Source organism: Cheilinus undulatus, linkage group 4 (assembly GCF_018320785.1).
Source record: "Cheilinus undulatus linkage group 4, ASM1832078v1, whole genome shotgun sequence".
In the NCBI taxonomy this organism is placed as follows: Eukaryota; Metazoa; Chordata; class Actinopteri; order Labriformes; family Labridae; genus Cheilinus; species Cheilinus undulatus.
The window spans coordinates 47472776-47496784 of NC_054868.1; the positions used below are offsets into that span (position 1 = coordinate 47472776).

At 38.1% G+C, this 24009-nt stretch overlaps 1 protein-coding gene across 2 annotated transcripts; it reads left to right on the plus strand.

Moving 5' to 3' along the window:
- Positions 1-9549: 9549 nt before the first annotated feature.
- LOC121508875 (hemicentin-1-like) lies at positions 9550-22960 on the plus strand. 2 transcript variants are annotated; one of them, XM_041786000.1, is made up of 5 exons: positions 9550-9721; positions 12356-12625; positions 15750-16082; positions 17957-18214; positions 20544-22960. In XM_041786000.1, exons 2-5 carry the CDS (start codon positions 12367-12369, stop codon positions 20714-20716), a joined length of 1023 nt encoding a protein of 340 aa, XP_041641934.1. In that variant the 5' UTR covers positions 9550-9721; positions 12356-12366; the 3' UTR covers positions 20717-22960. The 2 variants fall into 2 exon arrangements, with proteins under 2 accessions (XP_041641934.1, XP_041641933.1); XM_041785999.1 differs by lacking the exon at positions 9550-9721 and adding an exon at positions 9957-10353.
- The last annotated feature ends 1049 nt before the right edge of the window (positions 22961-24009 follow it).

The following is a 24009-nucleotide window of genomic DNA, read 5'->3' on the forward strand; positions in this document are numbered from 1 at the left end:
GCCTGCATACTAAGTCTTTAAGACATTGCATTTAAAAGAAATTACATATGAATGAAAGTCAAACCCAACACTGCTTGCTTTGCTGTGGCATGTGAATGCATAGGTTAACAGTTTAACAGCAGCTGTTACTATCAGTGCACAAATGGGTGTGAATGGGTTAGTGTGTCAACTGGAAAACTGCAATGCAATCTCAGATCCTTTCACTGTTTTATTTCCTCACTATCATAGTGTAACCCAGCTGTAATTTTAGCCATTATGTGTTTTGATGCCATTATTGTAAGTTAAATGTCCTCTAAGCAGTTACAGCACTATTATGCTACTGTCCCTTTAAGACAGCCATTGTTGTTTACTAATTCTCCACTAGGGGGCACCGTCCGCTCAGACAAAAATATCCAACTTCAGACGCTGCAGCAGCCAAAGTAAAGGGAGCTTACATGTGTGCTGCTTCTCCATTCTCTGTACCAGTTGCATCATATCGTCTGCCCACAATATTTTCACTCCTAGTGCATGAACTCTTGCTGGAATGGAGCTGTTGCTGTTTCCTGGTGGCCGTTGTGGAAAGCTGCTGTCGCTTTGCCCCCTCTGGGACCAACCTAAGTATTACAAGCCCAATACTCCCTTCTCACATACATATAGAGCTCTATAAACTTTTATTTTGCTGGCCAGCACTTTTTTTTTTCTCAAAGACAATCAAAGGACATTTGCGATTGCGAATTGAGTTTGAGAGTTTGCAATTTTTTTTTAATGGACTGTGAGACTCTAGATGTTAAAAGACAATTCTCTGTCAAAACATTCATAAGGAAGACAGAACTTTAAGTTTCCAGTAACAACCACTTTTGAAACTTGTTTTCTATAGAAGGAAAATAACTTTTATTTCCTTCCATTTCACATTATTAACCACTGGTCTATAAGGTCGCTTTTGAAGTGGTGTTTATCTTTTTTTTTTTTTTGTTTAGTTTGAAGAAGTACCAGTTCCTGTTGTGCTAAATATAACATTGTGTCTCATCCCATGAGGTTTGATGAAGATGGATGTTCTTCTGTCCAGAAATCTGTGTATACTGGATTGGTAGTAAACTGCTATCAAACCCTGAATAAATTCTCCTCATTGGTTACAATAGCTCAAAGAATGCCAGTTCCAGATTTTAGTCATCCAGGGTCAAAGTCTGACCTTAAACGCCCCGTATCATACAGAGGATGTGTGGCTATCCTTGTTTTTCTTAGTGTGACAGTGGAGACTAAAGTAAACCGAAAGCTGCTTCAAGGGCTGGAAAAAGTAATGACAGATTTCCTGTTTATGGCACTCTTTAGTCAGGCATGGAAATACCTCACCTTTCGGCGAAATTCGCCGTTTTGAAACCAAAATAGGTGATCTATGTGAGTCATGTAGATCTGATGGGATTTTTTTGGGGTGGATGGGTGGTACGGACGGGACATGGAGGTATACCAGAGATTATCAGTAACTGCGAGCATGTGCGCGCCTGAAGGGAGCCTTGAATTTGCCTTGAATTTGATAAAAACGTTCACTCTAAAAGCGTGAGAGCAGTGAATGTACACTGTAAGACTTTTTACTGCAAATTTACAGTATTTTAATGGTAGCAGCTTCGCCAGCAGCATACTGTATTTTTTACAGCACTTTGCTATGATTACAAATGACAGCATTTCACTGTAAACAGAGATACAGTATTATGCACTTTTATATTTCAAGGGTTTCATCTAGAACCCACACAGGGACCACTTTATCAGGGTTTCATCAATAACCCTCTTGTCTTCTAATGGTTATATGAAGAACCACATTGTATTCTACAGATCAGGCAAAATTATTGAATACCATATATTGTATATTGTGTTCATCCATCATTGTTGACATTGAGAAAACATTCAAACAATTTTTAATTTAAAAATCTTGGAACAATGATGGATAAGGAGGGCAGACTCTCTGAGGATAAGCCAACAGAACAGGAGAGGTTATCTAAGTGAGCAAAGGACCAGTGGAATCAGCAACATGACAGATAGACACAAGCCAGGCACACCAGGCTGTCCTCAGCAGGTGGATTCATATAATCTCCAGCAATGGTGACATAGAAAGGGAAGAGAAAAAAAGACAGTCAGCAGCATCAATACAAGGCATACAACGGGGACACTGATAATTCACAACATCTCACCAGAAAAGGCATCTGAATAGTCACCAAAACCCTCTTGTTGAAGCCAGTGGCATACGTCATTCTTTCTCCAAACTCTGTAACTCATGTCTACAAAAAAAGAGAAAAAAAAAACAAATTTTAACATTAAAATAGTCTACCTTTCTCCATAAATGTCCTTAGCTAGAGTCACACTTGCTGAAATAAGATAGTAGATTTAACTTACCTTGATTCTCTGAGGTTTCTGATCTTCTGTCACTTCAATCCAACATCTAATACAAATTCATACACAGGTGATCACATAATGTGTAAATAGTAATCACCACTAACATGTCACCTGTTTTGTAGAGAAGGGCGGACCATGTGGTGTAATCCATAGCAAAACCAGCACTCAGCTCCCACAGGGCAACCAATTGGGCAGTAGAAATAAAATTGATATGGCGGCTCAGTAGGTAAGAGCATAGCAGTTCTATTTTGAAGATTGAGGGTTCAAGACATGGTCTTCCGAACAGAGAGCACATCGTGTTGCTTCATTATATATTTGCACTGTATTCTTAGGTTAAGTGCTGTACATCATGACTTGGAAATTATCACAAAAAACAATATCAGAAAAGATCTTCAGCAGACAAATGCTCCTCAACTCAATCCCATACACAGTGTATCTCACTTTAGACGGACTAACCTATTAACATAGTTTTGGTCTGTGGCAAAGAAGGGTTCCCACACCAGGTCTGAAACTGGTCAAACAAAGGGCTGGCTGGTTAGTGAAGTTGTTTGTCTTGGAGACTGTGGTTCAAGACCCAATGTGGGAACCCTCTGCTTTGCTACACTGCTCAATACATGTATCCATTTAAATATTGTATGGCATGAAATGATGGAAAAGACATTTATGACTGTGGCAGAACAAGTACAATGAATTGATAAGGGTATTACAGATACATCTGCATTAAAAATACTATTTGAAACATGGCTAAACATTTGAATATTTGAGGGTGAGGATCTTCTAATACCCATGTTTTCAACAGCCCTCGAAGAACTCCTTCCAAAAAGGGTTCTCTGTATTTAAACAGTTCTTACAGAAACCCTTAGTCTTACAAAGAACCCTTGAAGAACCTTTTCCAAAATAAGGTTTTTCAGAAGCAAATGGTTCTGGGTAGAACTTCTGCCCTTGAAGAAGAACCCTTTTGGAACCCTTACTTCTAAGAGTGTAGCCTGCACTGAGTTAGTAAAAGTTTTATACCTTTTTTTTTTTTTTTTTTTTTGCTGCTTTTTGACCATTTTTGCCAAAACTGTTACTGATGCCCCTTTTCACCTATTTTTGCCACTTTTTGACCATTTTTTGCCACCTTTAACTTACTTTCATTGTCATTTTGCCACTTTTACCCACTTAGATTGTGGCTCTTGCAAAGCTATTTTTCAAAAGATTGGCTCTTTGGTTAGGCAGGGTTGAGTAACACTCCTTTAGAGAACCATACACTCTGTAAGTGACACCAAAGTTAACATTAAATTATGCACTTTTATTTTGAATGTGTTAGCACTTCCTGTGTAACCGTAAGTTTATTGTGAAAGGATGTGTATGACTGTAACAAACAGGATTTGACAGTAAACAAAAGAATCAACACTGAAAGTGAATGAGGAGAGGGAGAGAAAAGGTATGGAAGCTTTCGCCACTTAAAAAATAAAATAAAAAATTGGAAAAGTTAAAAAAAAAAGTTAACTCATAATTATGAGATGCTAAGTCATAATAATGAGATACTAAGTAAAAATTATGAGATACTAAGTCATAATAATGAAATAGTATCTCATAATTATGAGATATATATAAGGGCATATATAAGGCAAATTAAAGTGGCCCGAAGACTGACTCTGAGGCACACCATGCTAAACACAGAAACAGAGTTATTCAGGGACACAGAAGTTTCTATTGGACAGATAGTATTTAACCAATCTAAGAACACATGGCTCAGGTAGCAGCCATTTAAAGCTCATTTGTTAGCTTTATAATGGCAGTCTTAGTACTGTCAAACTCCCTACAGCCTGTACAACTTCCAGAGACAGAAGCAGCTCTTTCAAATGAATTCTCAAGCATTTGACTATCAGCCTTGGTTTGAATAAAAATCTACTCCTGTACTGTAACAGTAGGCTATTTTAATCCTAAAATCATCCAAATATGTTCAACACAGGCCAACTTCAGCCAGTAATTGTGGCCACTTGCACATGAACAACGAGACTTCAACAGGAAACGGGGGTTGAAGGTTTCTCACACCACTACCTCCTATAGTTGCATGTGAAAAAAAAGTGACATGGCCTTTCATGTTAACACCTCTCAAGAACAAATACGCCTGCTATACTAACAGAAAAATCCATTTCATCTAACAAATACAAAAGATAAGGTAATAAAAGATGCAAAAAAATCATTCTAATCTGTTTGCGATTTTAAGAAAACAGAAGTGAAACACCACAAGTTCATAGTTCTGCTTAGATGAGGTTAATCGAGGGTGTCAACCTCTGGTGACGTTTCAGCCTGAGTGTGTTTTTATAGGATGAGCACTTCAGCGTGTTAAAAACATCCCCAGATGAATCAACAGCCATAGATGGAGTTCTGCATGTCTAAGATGACTGTGACAGTCACATGGATTCACAGAGGTCAGTGAGTAGTCATACAGTAAGTTCTGCATGTTTGACTCTTTTAGTGCATCAGAATGAAGAGGTTTCAGGGCAATTTATGGCTATTTATCCCCTTTAAACATTTTTTTTCTGCATCTTCATCAGGGGCTAAAATTCCTCTTTCCTTCATGTATAGCCAACTTTGTGAACCCAGGGTTAATTCAGGTTTACACTCTTACTGAGTGACCTGATGCTCACACGCAGAAACTTGATTATATTACACACAGTGGACAAAGGAATTTCAAGCTCTCTGGAGATGGTCTTGAAACCTTGAGATTGTTCTTTTTTTTTCCATAATTTTGCTTCCTAAGTCCTCAGACAATTCTCAGCTCTTCTTTCTCTTCTCCATACTGGTGTGACACACACAGGAACACAACACAAACTTTTATACATTCTAACTGGCTTCAGGTGTGATTTCTAGATTGTGAGCACCTGTTACTGCCACAAGTGAGTTTGAATGAGCATCACATCCTTGAAATAAACCAATCTACCCACAATTTTAAAAGGGTGCCAATAATTTTGTCCAGCCCATTTTTTGAGTTTTGTGTAAAGTTATGTCAATTTTGTCTTTTTTTGTCATTTTTTGTGTGTTGTTCCGATGCACATAAAGGAAATAAACGTGTGTACCAAAAACATTTGTAATTGCAACAATTTCTGGGAGAAATGGTGTATTTTCTGGAAAAAATCCCAGGGGTGCCAATACTTTCATCCATGACTGTATATATAAACAGACGTGTACAGATTATACAAACATGGTTTATTGCACAGGGATTATTTGGAGCAGTTTTTGTTATGGAGTCTAGCAGCTGCAGGAAGGAATGACCTGCGATACCTCTCCTTCACATGCTTCGGGTGTAGCATCCTGTCACTAATGGAGTTCCTCAGTGGAATGAGTGTTGGAGTGGGTGGGAGTCTTTGTCCATTATGGAGGACAGTTTGGCTGTCATCCTCCTCTCCCCCACCTCCCCACAGGTTCCAGAGGGCATCCCAGGACAAAACCGGCCTTCTTATTGAGTTTGTCCAGCCTCTTCCTGTCAGCTGTGGTATCAGGCAGACATTATTTTTGATTACTCTGCAATTTGTAATAATTTAAGTAACTCAGGAAGTCATATCTGCTGTGATGCTGCTACCCCAGCGTAGAAAATAGAGGTGAACCTTTCCAAATCATGTCCAGTCAATTAAATTTACCACGGATGGACTCTAATCAAGGCATAGAAACTTCTCAGCAGAGATCTGTGAAGGGGTCTGAATATTTTCTGTTCTGTAAATTAGATCTCATATGCTCAACACCGAGATATCACTTTGCTGCGAGTGGGTGGGTCAGGGCAGCTTTGGGCTGTTGCTGACACAGATGGAAACTGTGAGTCTAAATCCTTTTTAAACAGAATCTATTTTGGTCAGGAGGTTACTCACTTTAATACCATGCTTTCATTTGTTTGTCATATGTATTTTCTTTTTCTTGCTTTTAACTCAAAGGTTTCAAGTGTGTGCTCCTGATCTCAGATTCATATCATTTAGGAAAATAATAACTGAACCTTATCTTTTAATTTCATTTTGGACATTTTTGGGGGTTTGAGAAGAACTTTTCTTCCTGCAGTATCACTTGAGTGTTGGTTAACCAGCAGCTACCTGCATCTTTTTTTGTATTTTTTATTTTAGATGTTATAACATAGTTTAATTTGTTTTATATTCTACTGCCTTTTTGCTCAGTGTGCCTATGCATATTTGTCACACCAGGCTTATGTTCACACCATGCTTTTCCTCTAAACCGGTTCTTTAGCGGCCCTCCACCCACATCACAACAACCACCATCACCACCACATACAGTTTTTTATATGAAAAAACAGCCATAGATGTACAGTTCTTAACAAATTTATTAGACCACCACCCAAAGTAAGGTTTATGCCACAGCTGCCCTAAATTAACAGCACTGGTAATTACCAAAATCATTTTTACCCAGCCGATGAAATCAGCAGGGGGTTATGTAAAGGGTTCCGTATCTTTGTTTGTTTGTTTGTTTGTTTGTTTGTTTGTATGTGTACAAGATAACTTGAGAACGAAAAGTTGGATTTTCACCAAACTTTCAGGGAATATTGGGATGGTGACAGGGAAGAATAGATTAGATTTTGGTGATGGTCCGCTCACCCATTCGGTTTCTCTCGGTCTTTGAAATTTTGAACACCATAGTAATCAATGGGAGCGTAAGTTCCTCTGTGGCGCTGCTTAGCCGTGGGTCTGCTGCCTCAGACGGCCATTCTAGTTTATGTTTCTGCAATGGTTAATACACTGATATGTGGAAGCTCTTTAACCCAAATGATATTTTTAATGCTAAAATAATTTTTACATTTACTGATTTACAGCAAAACTGAAAAAATAGTAAAGCACATTATTATTTCTTGATTAATATGTCAAATTATAGTTATTTACTTGCACTCATGAACAGAAAATTAGTTTTAGTGGTTGAATGTTATGCTTGATTCATTTCTGACTTCTCAGAGAAGCAAAGTGAGCCGGCTCAAATTTGGGTATAAAAAGCTGAATTCAGTTTGAAATTCCTCATTCCCGTTCAAAATGGTAAAACATGGAGAGCTGACTGAAAATGAAAGAGTCCGCATTAAAGCACCTCATGATGCTGGATGGTCTCTGAGACAAATATGACAGGTGGTCTAATAAATTTGTTAAGCACTGTATGTCGGAGATGACTTCATACAGACAGTGCTGTCACAAGAATTCACTGAGGTCATAGATTAGTCATAAGTTCTGTTTCACACTTTCAATGTGTCAGAGTGATGAAATTTTAGGGGAATTTCTGAGTGTTTTCCCTTTTAAACAGTTCTGGTTTCTGAATCTTCACCAGGGACTAAAATGCTTTCTCTTTAATGTTGAACAGCTGACTTTAGGAACCTGGGGTCAATTTAAGTTTTTTTACAGAGTGCCATAAGTCACATGAATAGACCGGTTACATACACATGCAGAACCCAAGCAGTTTATCTGTGGTTGAAAAATGAAGCCGATATAGAGGTGAAAAAGAAGACAACAACTTTATTACAAGCTGACACATTTTCTCTGAATCAATGATTCTCAACATGGGGGCCACAACACACTGAGAGGGGGCTCAGATGCCTTAAAAAACTATGAATATTTTCAGATTTGCCACTTTACACCAATTTTGCCAAATTTTAATCCATTTTCATCACTTTTTCCCACCAATTTTGCACATTTTAACACAGTTTTGCCACTTACAACCCATATTTGTTGATTTCAAACCCTTTCCACCACTTTTTTCAGCCACCTCTAAAGCAGTTCTTGCCACTTCCTACCTTTTCCTCTTTTGGCTCATTGTTTCCACAATTAAACACTTTTTACAGCCAGTTTTGACTATTTTAACCACATTTTATTATTTTTATGCCCAATTTCCAATTTCTGTCAATTTGTCTGCCTCAGTTAACCCATTTTTGCCAGTTTCAACCAATTTATCTTCCCATTTCCTCAAATATTTTACCCATTTTGCCACCTTAAACCTATTATGGTCACTTTAAACCCATTCTGGCAATTTTTGCCACTTTTAACCAGTTTCAATTCTGTTTTTAAGAAAATAGATTCACATTTTAAGAAGGCTATTTACTACAGCACAAAAGAATAAAAAAAGGTTTCTTTGATTAAAAAGTTGTTATTATTCAGGTAAAATGTAAAATATGGATATCACTGCTTAACTTTAAAACCGACCGTGATTTTGCTGACCTCCATGGCCCCCCGGTTTTTGCTGGGCCCCAGAAAGCTTTCCCATTTAAATTATTCTCGATTGTGCATTGCTGTGTTGAGCCGCGTTCAGGTACAGTGGGGGTCCCTGGTCTCTGGCACCATTATTATGGGGGTCGATGGCTGGTAAGGCTGAGAACCACTGCTCTGAACTACAAGCGTGGCTGGATCTCTCTGTTTCCTTCAAGACTCTTTTCCTCCTCCATGATGGTGCCCCAGTGCACAAGGCAAGGACTATAAAGACATGGTTTCAGTTTGGTGTGGAAGAACTTGACTGGCCCCCACAGAGCCCTGCCTCAACCCTATCAAGCATCATGGATGATGGATGATGAACTGGAAAGGAAATTTTGAGCCAGACCAATCTGCCCATCACAGACCTCTCCCACCTCAACTATAAAGTTGTGACACGCATAGCTTGGACAGTCAGCAGGGACTGAGACCATCCTCTCTACTGCCCTCTGGCCGAAGGTACAGGACTCTGAGGTGGAAACGGGCTTCAGTAAAAGCTTTGTCCCTTCTGCAATTGCTGCTTTCAACCATCTGTAATCTTGTACCCACCCATCTCTCACCAGCATGTCTGTTGTCCTATTGTCCTGTGTCCAATTGTCTATGATGTGTGTATTTTATGTACTTGACAGTGCCTGTAAGAACGAATATCCCCTTGGGGACAATAAAGGTCTATCTATCTCTATCTATCTAAAATGTTAATTGCTCCCAAACACTGTTACAATTGTAAAAGCCTGTCTGCTTCGATTGAACTGAACAAAACAGACATGCCTTTGAGTTAAAATACAGCTATAACTTCATCAACTTGTGCAAAAATATATGTTTCTTATATTTGAAAATGGCATGTGTATTCCAAGTAATTTGTGAAAATGTTACGACTGTCCCTGGTCTCCCCTACATTTATTTGCATACAATGTCATTACAGTTCCTGTTGGTGTAATGATCAGATGGCCCATACAGTGCATGAGGAATATAAATGAATAGAGTCGAAAATCAGACAGTAAGAATATCAGGTTGGTTCCCATGTGGTTTGCTACTATTCTTCTGCTAACCTGCTACTACCATTAACAACAGGTTCTCTGGACTCTTGCCGACTTCGAAGGGCGGTGGTAGAAATGGGGAAAGTAAAATAACCTGGCATGCAACACGGGGTAAGTGGAAAAGAGAAGCTGATAATGAAAAATTTTGAGAATAAGAGGGAGCAGCCATGAAAGTGCTGGCAGTTAAAGCGACCGTTAGCATTTAAATCAGGGGACAGTGATAACAGACGAGTGATTCTGGCCTAACAAGGAACAACGCTTTCCCAGGAATCCGATAAGGGAAGTGTGTTTCCGGATCTCTGATCCTCCACCAAAAAAAGGTCATACTCCCATCTTACTAATGTGTAGAAAACTCCTGTTTGAGTATGTATTTATATATCTGAAGCCCAGTGGGTTATCATAAGTTCAGTAAAGGTCGTTGCTAAAAAGCCCCGGAATTTCCGAGAGTCGACAATACATCGGAAATCCTGCCTACTACACCAACAAGTTTCTTTTTCACAGTTATTACACACGAAAGTGACGTGACTAGTCAAGCGGTGGCGGCTTTGGGACAGGGAAGCTTCCGCTTCTTAAAGCACGAAGTGAGAAGACGGGCTTTTTTCTCCCAGCGACTTTCATTACTTGTTAACCGTCTTTATCACCGGACCGTTAAGCTAGGCTACAAGGCACGATGTTTTTATATAAAGGGATTTTTGCTTTGGCTTTCTTTAACTTTCTCAACGACATCCATGTGTCCGGCTGTGGTAAGTTTTCATATCAATTTATCCTAGAAAATTCTACCATTAGTTTTCTGTTCCCCGTAGTTTTTGCTGTTCGGTATCTTGTTTGTAACGTCGCGGTCAAAGTTCTCAGCGCTTATTTTACCCGAAGAATGTCCAGTTGGCTCAGTTTCCGGCTTTTCATTTAAAAACACGTCTTTACAAGATTATTCTTTTATATTTTTAAGACTAGACCATATGTTTGTGATGTTTCATGTGGGAAATAGTTATAATAGCAGACTGAAGTTAACTTAAATCATCAGATAAGAGTATTATATCTCTTTATAGCTTTTCTGTCTTTCACAGTGGCCTGTGTTGAATTGAAGCCATAACGTTCGTTAATGGTTAACAATGTTGGTCGGAGGTTGCTGAAGTGGGCAGGGCAGCTTTAGTAAAACGGACCCCTTCATCCTTAAAAAGGGAGATAAAGCAGTTACTGATGAGTTTACCAACAAATCAAAGTACACATAATTTATCAACTCAGTATGGCATGCGCTTTCATTAGGGATGCACAATGAATTACATTTCTATCGTTATCACAGCATGGGCTTTTTCAATAAACATAATGCTAAGGTCTAAATTTCACAATAATTCAAAGTGAACTATTGATTAGGGCTGTCACAAGATAGATTGTTTTAATTGTGATTAATCTTTAGAGTTCTGAATTTAATTCCCGATTAATCGCACCCTTTTAATTGCATCAAAAATGTCCACTATTTTGTATTAAAACTGTTCATGAGTCATTTTTGGATCGTTACTGTCTTAAACTAACAGCAATTGTCTAGCAGATTAGATACAGCCCTGCTTTTATAGCTAGATTAAAGACTTAACCATAGACAAAGGAACTTGTTATGGATTGAAAAGGAAATAAGTGAACAGTAAAAGAGGTGAATGTTTTGTAACACGTGCTTCAGGTGACTCTTGACTTGTCTACTGAGCTTTCTGTGAGTATTTTTTGGAGCAATGCATGGGTGTAGCACGGGGGGGACAGGGGCAATGATTACCACAGTGGAGAGGGGCCCTTGAGAAGCCTTCAATGAAAAGTGTTTTTAGTGTCATTAGTGAATCAAAAGTGACTAAATTAATTGATCAACGGACTGCAATTAATATCAAATAGAGTAAAATATAGTTCTGGGAGGCCTTGCTCCTCCCTTAAAAATGTCCAAATGGTGTAGTCCTGCGCTGTGAAATAATGCATGTAACTTTAATTTAAATTGGAAATTATGTTGTAACAATACAGTACAATGCAGGGATATTTGTAAAAAATAGCATAAAATTTGTTGCTCTGCAAGCTGGTTAAGGGGGGCCCTGTGTAATGTTCGGTCTGGGGGCCCAAATTTCTTAGCTATGCCCCTGGAGCAGTGGTGGACTTACTTTACATCACTGTGGCAGCAGGGAGATGCTTCTGTAGCTAAACCAAAGTTTGTTGAAAGGGTCAATTAGGAACATGAATAGGGCTTCATTTAATGTTGCCATGAAATGTCATTCACTAAATTATGACAGCTTTACCGTAAATGTCAAGTTATCATGATTCTGCCTTCCGAAAAAATGTCAACTTTGTGGTAAGATGTCATAATTTAGCGAATGACACTTAATGGCACTTAAAGGCAACATTCATGAAGTGCTATCCATGTTAATGACAGATGTCATGTCATGAATATGACAGCATATTGTCAGTCTTATGGATAAAGCTTCAAATAAAGTGTTACCTTATATTTTATCACAAATACACTAACATGCCATGTAAACCTAGGTATTCTGTAGCATATGTGCAGAATTGTTGCAGGTCTGCACTGCTAAGCTTGTTTTATTTATATACTGTGAGGCTGCCTGGAAACATACCACTTTCTTAAAGATATTTCAGAGAAAATCAAAGTGAAAAACATCAATATTTATGGCTGTTAGAAGACACAATTGACTCTGATTTAATGATCAAACTAATTGTTACTGCTCTTTTAAACCATAACTTTCTATGTCTTTGTTGCAGATACAAATTGTATGGATAAACCAAAGTTTACCCCATCCACCCTGGTGGTGAAGTATGGTGATCGGGCATCTGCCATCTGCACCGTATGTGAGCGTGACTGTCTCAACCAGTTATTTGATTTAGAGCGTTCTGTGGGATCCAGAACTAAAAACGGAACCACTATTACATGGACGATTGACAGCCTGACCGAATGGGATCTATCTCTCCAATGCTATTATAATACTGAATCTAATGACCAGTGTTGTAGCATCCTGCCTTTCACTCTCTACAGTAAGTAATCTTGCTTTCACTAACACCAGTAAAGAAATGGATTTAGAGTAGTTTATTGTTATCACCTACAAAAGAAGGTTAAACAAATAGATGAAGGAAGGGATGGAGAGAGGAAGTCAGACAGCCATTTACACCCACCGTAAATGATTGGGAGATTGTAAACTTTCTCTGCTCATACGTTTGCACTTTCATCAATTTAGATTTGATGTTTCAAACCCAGACTATTTAACACCTTAAATACAGATTTCACTTTTAGAATATGTGAAGACATTGTAATTATGCTGCTGTCATGAGTAAAGTCATAACCAACCATATCGGATCATTTTATGCAGCCCAGACTTTTAAAACTACAGATGTCACATTACTTTGCTGAATAGCAGATAGATGTATGTCAACTTTCATCCAAGTGAACATCAGACACCATCTCAAGGATTTATGCTTACCTTTCCCTCAACCACAGTTACTGACACTTCTGCCAAGAGTCACATTTTGTTTTACTACTGGATTAGCATTTACATCACTAAAAATGGCACCAAAACAAAAAAGAAAGACAGGAAGTAGTGCTGAATGTGCCTGTCTGGTCTGGTTGTCTAAAATTGTCCTAAATACACAAATAACCATTTTCTGATGGTACAAATCCACAAACAGAAAGTACATTTCACCACGCTCTCTCTTGTGAAAAGTCAATGTGGATCACACATTTGAGTTCTCTCTTTGCCTCTCTGCTATCAGTATGAACACAATTTATCTTAATCATCAAAAAGGGAGGGTTTGCTTACATAGAAGATTTAAAACATGGGGCCTCATTCACCAACCGATCCTAGGACACTATTTCTTCTTTAAACCCACTTACACAGTTCAGTTTTCAAGAAGATTCTAACGCTTTCTGTGATTTTTTATCTTAGTTTATAAAAACAAAATGAAAGACTACAGAACAGTCTTATGAACATTTTAGTGCTGATATGCCAGCCCAAATCATATTGTATTTAAATAAACAACTAATTTTAATGTTGATGACTTTTAGCTTGCTTATGCAATGACTGATAGAAATGCTAACATTTTAAATTATGTATATAAACTAAGCACTGAGGGAAGAATTTTAAATAAATGTTGAAACTAAAATACTTTCTCACACCAATAAAGGCCTTTAGCTGTACTCATTGGTAATTTATGGATAAATCTGTCCATGGTCCATCGTTTTAGATTGAATGTGCAATGTTATTACCTCTGCCAAGGAGGTTATGTGATCGGGTCCATTTGTTCGTTTGTTAGCACATAACTCAAAAAGTTGTGGACGGATTTTGATGAAATTTTCAGGAAATGTCAGAAATGGCATAAAGAAGAACTGATTAGATTTCGGGAGTGATCCGGATCACCGTCTAGATCCAGGAATTTTTTAAAGGATTCTGTACTATGGGGAGATGGGGCCTATGGCAGAGCTCTCCGCTGTTACCACTTTACACCAGGAGATGGTGGACATGAGTAACTTTCAGTTTTAATTTGAATCAAATTAATTCAGTTTCAAAGCAAATTAATTCAGTTTCAAAACATTAAGTTCAGTTTCAAAACATTAAATTCAATTTCAAATCATGCTATTCAAATTCAATATCATTATTCAAATTCAGTTTCTAGTGGCACAAATCTCAGCCCATAGATGGTGGACATGAGTAACTTCAATCCCAGCTGCATTTTGGGTGTGTTTCTATTCAAAGTTTTGGAGTTTAAAGAGTTTGAAAGACGCACGCCCAGTCGAGGAGACGAGTCGGAGCGTAACAGAGAGAAAGACAGTAAATTGTAGCGACAATACTCACAATGCTGGGAGGAATAGAGGAATATTCACCCTCTGCCATGACTTCCAGTCGTCCAGTGAGACCATGGGTGAGACTGTCAGTGCATCTCTTGGCACTGGTAGGCAATGCTTCCACCATGACAGTCCATCTGTAAGGAAGCCAATGCTTTGCCTCACTGAGTTTCCACCCCACTGGGAAGGGAGTAATCGGCAAATGCTGTGGTGGGGGTAACATGTGGACAGATCCAGAAGTTTTTGAAAGGATTCTTCGCTATTGGGAGATAGGGCTAATGGCGGAGGTCTGCATTCTCTGAGTGCTTTTCTAGTTACAGTGACTTTGAAGACATGGTTCCTCTTTTGTTTTCACTAATTTCGTATCCTTTTTATGTATCATACGATGAATCAACCTTTTTCAAGCAGCACCACACCCCCTTCAGAACTTTTTTTGGGTTCTTTTTACTCTAGGAGTCCAACACTATTGTTTTTTTGTATTTCAGTTCGGACACACCCTTGCACACAGCCCTACAGTCTCATGCCCTTTTATGGGCATTAGTTTATCTATGCAGAGTTGGAAGTAATGGGACCAGCCTCCAGCTTTGGAGCACAAAGCATTTATCCATTAAAAAACTCAGTGGCGAATAATTCAGCAGTTTAAGAATGGTCTCATGAATCCTCCTATAACTTTTGTTAGGATATTTTTAAGAAAGAATTTAAGATAAAATCTGGAAGATGTTGTAGAATGAGGCCCAGTGTTGTGAAAATCGATCTAAGCATCTTTACTCTCCAATCTATAAATACTATTTATATTTGCCAATATGAGCAGTGTACTTTCAGCTCCTAATATGTGTCGGTTAACAAATAAAGTGATGTATGACTCATGCAGAGAAGTATAACCAGCATGTTTTTAAATAAAAGAATAGACTCAAGTAGCCTATAAGACGAGGAAATATTTAAACTTGTGATGTTAACCGGGAAAACTAAACTTAGATGGGCACCTGGAGGGAGGATAGTTATGATTGAGGAACAAAGGAAGTGTGCATACGGTTAAGCGAGGCAGGGATGGTGACAGGGTCAGGAGATAAAGAGGGGATGGGATGAATGGTGTAAAACACTCATATTAATAAACTAACAATACTTCAGTTACTTTAAAACGTACTGATGCAAATACGGACATGCTCAGACTTTGCTCTCAGGGAATCTCTGCCTGTGTTTTGACAGATAATATGCATGGCAGAGAAATAGAGTGATGCATGTTTTAATATTTTTAGCTAATTGAATTTTTTTGTTTTTGTTTTTATCATTTACTCCCAAATCTCTCTCTGCTTGTCCCCACAGAGCCTCCGGATATGGTGTCGTTTAGTTTTAGTAACCACACCGGGCCGCTGTTAGAGTCTAAACTCTACACTATGGAGTGTAATGTAAAGAATGTTGCTCCTATTGAAAACGTCACTGCAGTCTTCTACAGAGGGGATAACGCATTTGCCTGGGTTACTGTCAAAGATTTAAAGAATATTAAACCAGTGGATCACATCTTTACACATGAAATTATCCCCATGAGATATGAAGAAGGAGCTGTTTACTGGTGTTCTGCAGAGCTTAATCTGGGAAGTGAAGGACCACAGCCCCCTCCAGAGGTCATGTCACAGAAGATGCCTACCACTGTTTACTGTGAGTCTGATATGAAATCTCATTCTGCTGTTGCTGTCAAAAATGTCAAGTAGTTTTAATCAGTTAATCACAGGTCCTTAATGACCCTTAATTCCACTGTCTCAGTCTCATAGCCCACAGAAAGGGCTGTGATTTATTGGTGATATCAGTGCATGTGTGTTGGATCTCTGCCATCAGTGCTAGTGTCCTTACAGTTATTTTTTAGCTGAATAGTGTATCAAGCTATTATTGGGTTCTAATGTTCAAATTACTTATTAATGCCCCTTTTATCAGCCCCCCGCTGTCATTTTTTTTCTCCCACTTCAAACCGTTTTTGCCTCCTTTAACCAATCTTTGACACTTTTTGACTGCTTTTCTCCATTTTCACAATTTTTCCCCTTTTTCCCCCTTTATTATTATTTTTTGCCTTTCTTGACCTATTATGCAGCTGTCATTCTATTTCTACCTCTTTTAACCAATTTTGACACTTTTTAACTACTTTTCACGCTTTTCAGACCATTTTTGCCTCTGTTATGCCTTTATTAACCCATTCTTGCAGGTGTTATTCCATTTTTGCCTCTTTTGACCAATTTTCTCTACTTTTAACCCATTATTGCAACTCTGTAACCGCTGTTCACCACTTTTTGTCATCTGGTTTTTGCTTCTTTAAACCCCCTTTTTACCAATTTTCGCCATATTTCTTTTGAATTGTTTTAAAACAGTTTTTTTCTTAAAGCTATTTCAGTTCCTTCTACTTTATTTGCTGGCATCCTGTTATATGTGCACATCGTAGCTTAGCAATGAAATCTGACATTACTTTCCAGATGTTTTAGTTGATGTGCCTGTCTACATTGTTAACATTAGCAAAAGAAAGGCCATTCTTTTTTTCAGAGAAGCGGTTTAGGTTTGAAGAGGCCGTATTGTACTACAATATACAGTGCTTAACAAATTTATTAGACCACCACCCAAAGTAAGGTTTATGCCACAGCTGTCCTAAATTAACAGCATTGGTAATTACCAAAATCATTTTTTATGTTTCTGCAATGGTTAATACACCAATATGTAGAAGCTCTTTAACCCAAATGATATTTTTAATGCTAAAATATCATTATTATTGTTATCCATGAATTTTCAAATTTACTGATATACAAAAAAAAGAAAAATAGTAAAGCACATTGAACAGAAAAATTAGTTTTAGTGGTTAAATGTTATGCTTGATTAATTTCTGACTTCTCAGAGAAGCCCAGTGAGCCAGGTCAAATTTGGGTATAAAAAGCTGAATTCGGTTTGAAATTCCTCATTCCTGTTCAAAATGGTAAAACGTGCAGATTGGTGCAGATCAGGAAGAAACAGTTTATAACCAGAAAGATAATAAAGCATTTTTTGAGCTGATACTTGTGCATTTTCAGGAGGTTTTCCCTTGCTGGCCAAGACATGATAGAAGTTTAAAGCCTGTTTTATGCTTGACGCATCCATGGAGTTGTGAGTGTCAGTGTGTTGAAGGTGACGTAAAATCTTTGGACATGCCCCTTCACTGGGGGCCATTTGACGAATTTTCGCCTGGCTGCGCACATCTCCAAAATTTTTACAGACACGCAAGACATCAAAACATGCTACAGACGTGATTTTGTTGCAAGGAGGAAGCTGGCACTGTGTATAAATGCACCAGACGTTGCGGTATCATTATTTCGTGTCAGGTTGTGTCTGTGTGATCTCTTTGAGGTAACGTTTCAGCAGAAATTCCAACAGGACAGAACTGTAATAGAATTTTTAAGTACTTTCCAAAAGTGATTATATATGTGCTGTTGTGTATAATCTTTACTTAATTGATATTCTTATTCATATTTCTGTAATGACAAGGAGTTATGTTCCTCCTCCATTTCATTGACATACAGATAAGCCTGAGCTGGGCACGCCAGGATTTCCAGAGATGAAAGACGCTGTTGAAGGAGACAAGCTGGAACTGAACTGCACGTGTATCGGTAACCCCACCCCCTCTTACAACTGGACCCATTCATCAGGGAGACCCTTCCCCTTCACAGGCAGTATCCTCATTATTGACTCTGCAACTACTGAAGATAGTGGCAGGTTCACCTGCAGGGCCAGCAACAGCGTTGGGAGTGTCAGAGTGGAGTTTGATGTCAATGTCCGAGGTGAGTTATAGATTTTGGCATTTTCACTCTTCCAGAGATAAGACTGTTTACTGATTTGTAGAGTTAGAAATCGTGCTCCTTAACACATGGCATCACAAAGAATAAGACTGGTCATATTCACACAGCACACATTTTCATCTGGCATTACCCATCATCCTAAGGTGGGTAATTAAATGCTGGTAAATTGTCTTGTTGCTGGGTGCCAGGTTGTAAGTTACAAATATTTTAGATATAAAAAAAAACATAATTTCACCACTTTTAAACTAGTAAACAGTTCATAAATAAGGTGTCTTTTGACATGCCCTCTGTAGAAATGTCCTTTGGTTCTGTAGATGGTGTCCCTTTTACAGTCAAGAACTGGTCCTCTATCTGTTTAACTTGACTGTGACAGCAGCATGGAGAGTTGGGATAAAAGCACTATTTTCATACACAGTGGCTTTAGTTAGCCCAATGGATGCCTAAACCACTTTAAAGGGATACTTTAACATTTTGGCAAATTCGCCCATTGCCATAATTCCTACAGTCTTAGTAAAAGGTTTGTTTCCTTTCGTGGCCAGTGCAAGCTGTTTCTAGATCTTGGGGGACAAAATGTTGAAGTATCCCTTTATCTTTAGCTGGATTGCACTATGTATGTGCGAACCTTGTTTTGAAATTGTGCCATACTATTAAAACAATATACATCTGTGCAGCATTTTAGAGCGTAGCTTATTCCAGTGATGGACATTTACATCACTTCATAGGTCATATTAGTTCTAGACCAACATTAGCATGACATCTATTATCATGTTTATAAATGTGAATAAACATGAATCTAAGAGCAGCTCAACATCAGTTATTGTAATTACCAATTTCAGTCCTCTCCATTTCATGATCAGCTTAGCTGCTAACACTTATAGTAAAATGTTCAGTCTTCTATCAGTCATAGCTGTTTCTGCTGATCCTTCTTAGAGTTAGCGCTGTTACTGACAGTATAGCCATATCCAAGAATATATGTTGGAGATGAATTTATGGCCAGGACAGCCACAAATTCAAATTATTCACTGAAGTTTCTCTACTTGTTATCTCGCTTTCTGCATTTATCTCTTCTCTTCTTCTTTTCTGCTCCCCCATCTTCCTCTTCTTGTTTTCTATATCTTTCTCTCTTTTTGGCTTCTCCCTCTTCTGTCATTCTGTATCTCCCTCTTCTCTCCTACTGCATCTCCTTCTCTTTCTGTATCTCCCTCTTTTTTGCGTCTCCATCCTCTTCTGTTTCTGTATCTCTCTCCTCTCTTTTTCTGCTTCTCTCTTTTCTGCACCTAGCTCTTCCTGTTTTCTATATCTTCCTCTTTTTAACCCTTCCCTCTTCTTTCTATCTGTATCTCCTAACTCTCTTTCTGCATCTTTCTCCTGTCTTTCTCTGCATCTCCCTCAACTTTCTTTCTGCATCTTTCTCTTCTCTTTCTGTACCTCTCCCCTCTTTTTTCTGCTTCTCTTCCTCCTCTTGTTTCTGTATCTCCCTCTTTTTCAACATTCCCCTCTTCTCTTTCTGTATCTCTTTCCTCTCTTTCTCTGCTTCATCCTCTTCTCTCTTTCTGTCACCTAAATCTTTCTGCATTTTCCTTTTCTTTTTCTACATATCCCCTCATTTCTTTTTGCTTCCTCCTTTTTTCTCTTCTGCATCTCTCTCCTCTCCTTCTCTTCCTCCCCTTCCTCTTGTTTGCTGTATCTCCCTCTTTTTCTGCATCTTTTTCTCTGCTTCTCCCTCCTTTCTGTTTCATATATCTCCTTCTCTCCTTCTGCATCATCCTCTTTTCTTTTGCACCTCCCTTCTTATATTCTCTACTTCTTTCTTTTCTCTCTTTCTAGTTCTTCTCTATTTCAATGTCTCCATTTTCTCACATCCTGCAACTTCCACATTTTCTGTATTTCCATTTTTTCATTGTCTCCATCACCTTCTTCTCACCCTCTGCATTTCCCTCTATCCTTTTACAACTTTAACACAGCTTTGGCAGATGGCTGTTCATCATGAGTATGGTTCTGCTCAGGTTTTATGCCTGTTAAAGGTACCAGTAAAAACTGATGCTAAATGTTGTGTAGCGCTAAGCTGATGGTGAATTAATGTTTGGGTTGTCTTTATAAATATGACATCAAAAACTATGATCAGACCTGCCTTCTTTATATAGTGTCCAGAGATAAATTTGGTCATGCTATAAAGATAGACACTGATTGACTGGGCATTGTTTTATCTTGGAAAATTGCTAAATGCTCCTTAAAATTTGCAAGTGAATTGAGGCTGTTCTAAAGCTCACTTTTTTCTCTCTCTCTTTTTATTTCTTCTCAATCTTTGCAGTCAACTACACCATTTACATCATTGTAGGAATTGTCGCCGGGCTTGTTCTGCTTGTTGTGATTGCGACTATCATCTACAGACGCTACTACAAAAAGACACGAATGGGACAGTACAACCTGAAAGAAGTTTTCGGCTTACGCCCTCGACATGCCCCCATTCCGAATGTAGAGTAAGTGGATGGGAAAGCTTTTGATATGCTTGGACAACCATGGACCAGTAGCTTTGTTGAAGCAACAGTGTAAGTGAAGAGGCTCATCCGTGGCCTAAAGCAACCATGAACCTCTACTTACACCTCATGAGAGTGAGGTGAAGACCTTTGCTGTACCCACTTGGTCATTTCAAGTCATCTCTCTACTGGTGCTGTCATTAAAATGCCCAAAGAAGTTTTGAGTCAGCCTGTGTGGCAATAATGGATGGAAGAAGTCAATTTCTGTCTTTTTTTCTTAAATATAAACTTAATTTTCTATGGAAATCACTTTTTAAGAAGGGATGTTTACTGCTTAGATTGTTTTATAAAATTGTGCCTGGTGTTATATTCTCTAGCTTTATGGCTCATATTTTTTTGTCCTATTTTCTGGATGGTTATGCTTTATTTTTATGTGCCAGTCTTTTGTCCTGTTTGAAGTTCTCGGCTATTTTTGAATGAAGAAACCAGAGGCTTACATGATTTCATCTTTTTAAAATACTCAGTATCCATTTATCTTAGTTGCTGAAAGCTTTACATTCATTATGTATGTATATATATATATATATATATATATATATATATATATATTTTTTTTTTTTTTTTTTTTTTTTTTTTTTTAATCAAATAAACATGGTGACATTATGAGCAGGGGTGTTCAGACAGCAGCACTTGGGCCAACTCTGTCATGTGGTCCATTTTCAATTTGCCCCAAGCAAATTTAGAAAATAAAATGAAATATGGCCTTCATTGAAGGTTACAACAAACAATGGTCACAACTTTCAACATTAAAAAGTGAAAATTTGTATTATGTGGGAAGTTATTACATTTTCAGGTGTAACACTGTCAAAATGATATTTTCCCATATGTAACCCTCAGTGACAAAAGCTTAGGCACCCCCTATGTAAAAATCCATGCTGTCATTTTTTAAGGTTATTTAAGCTGTACAGATGATATGATGAGAGGTTAGTTGTGCACTGAATCACATGCTTCTGCTAAATACTAATATTTTGAGTGTGTAAGAAGTGTTCACACTGAAAAGATTACTGAAATACAGTGTACTACTGGTGCACTCAAAACGGTCCACTCTTAAAGACCCTGTAAAGTGAAATCCAAAGTTTTTGTCTTAACTCACTCTATCTGTTGGAATATGGTTGTTAAAATTTCTTAAAGGATTTCCTTGTTATCTTGGGTAAAGCAGCTTCATTCCCAACAAAATAGAGATAAATAGGTAGAAATCTTGAGAAAAAAATGAATTTTACTCGTAACCATAGGAAAACATTAAAAAAATATGTGTATGAATTTACTGTATGTCCACTTAGGACTTATGTAGATTGGGGTCTGTCACATTTTCCTTCCCTGGCATACATTCGCAGCCCACTAGAAAGAGCTTCCCGACCCACATTTGGGTCCCGGACCCACCAGTTGAGAAGCACTGGTTTAACGAGTCAGTGTTGTGTTTTGCATATTTGGCCATATTGGCTTCAACATAAAGTGGTGGATTCTTGCTGTATTGTTTTCGCTGTATCACTGAGAAGGACCTTACGACGGAGTATTAGGGCCACATGAAGAGGAAAAAAAAAAGTTAAAAAATAATTTGACATTACGAGAATGAAGTCGTAATATTACAAGAATAAAGTCGTAATATTACAAGAAACACACTCTGCTGGGGCGCCGCGCATCTACGACGGAGTATTGTCCTGATTCTGATAATAATTTTATGCTGATGTGCCATAAGATGAAGTATTTCCTTATTTGTTAAAAACGATACTAAAGTAGCTTCCCAAGATGCTCAACATTGCTCATTTTAACAGAGGCAGCGCCATGGCAGACTCTCTTTATGTAATATTTAATTCTTTATTATTACGACTTTTTTCTCGTTATATTACGACTTTATTCTCGTAATGTCAAAAATATATATATATATATATTTTTTTTTTTTATTATTATTTTTTTTTTTTTTCTCAGTTTGGCCCTAATACTCCGTCGTAGGACCATTTGAGCTTGTAATTATGTGGAATTATATATTGTAGGCTTGTTCTAACCCACAGCTACCTACTGAGAATTTATTTGTCTGTGTACTTGTGTGTTTATTTTGTGCTGAACTTTTACTGTGTTGATGATGTGCAAGCGTGATGGCACTGAAACGAATCCATACAAGCAAAATGTGTATTATACTAAGGTGCAAAACGGAAAGTGTAAATTTGAATGAATAAAACACTTTGTAAAAACAACAGTCTGCATACTAAGTCTTTAAGACATTGCATTTAAAAGAAGAACATCTGAATGATAGTCAAACCCAACACTGCTTGCTTTGCTGCATCAGTGGCATGTGAATGCATAGGTTAACACTTTAACAGCAGCTGTTACTATCAGTGCACAAATGGGTGTGAATGGGTTAGTGTGTCAACTGGAAAACTGCAATGCAATCTCAAGTCCTTTCACTGTTTCATTTCCTCACTGTCACAGCTCAAAGAATGCCAGTTCCAGATTTTAGTCATCCAGGGTCAAAGTCTGACCTTAAACGCCCTGTATCATACAGAGGATGTGTGGCTATCCTCGTTTATTTTACAGTGTGACAGTGGAAACTAAAGTAAACCCAAAGCTGCTGCAAGAGCTGGAAAAAGTAATGACAGATTTCCTGTTTATGGCACTCTTTGGTGTTAGGCCAAGTTAACTCCTTCAGAACTCTTTGTGAGGTTTGATCTATTACGGGAAACTCAACTCCAGAGAGCTTGTTATGGGTGGAGCAAGTTAATGCATCCCAGAAATGTTTCACTACAGGTTTTTTCTCCCCCTCATACCATTTCTCCACTCGTGCCACTTGGAATTCAGATTAGATAAGAGGAGGACAAGATCATTTGAAACAAACACAGGATACTCTTGCCCTGATGAAAGCTAATGTTCTCAGTGAAGAGACCTTTTAACCCACCCACAAGTCAACTTTGTAGACTGATGGGCAGCATGAGCCAGGTGTTTCATCTAATTGGATCCTATGGCACCTTATGTAGGCTGGACGATGAGCTCTAGTACCCCTAAGCCACCCCCACCTCCCACCACCAATACACTTAAAGTATCGTGAAAAAGTATTTCCCCCTTCCTGGTTTATTTTTTAGCATGTTTGTCACACTTAAATGTTCCAGATCATTAAACAAATTCTAATTTTAGACAATGATAACCTAAGTAAATAGAAAATACAAAAAAAGTAGTTGCTCCTCTTTGTGAAATCATAGATTAACCGTGATTAACCACTTTTTTGGATGCCTGAGTTCAGTTTCAATA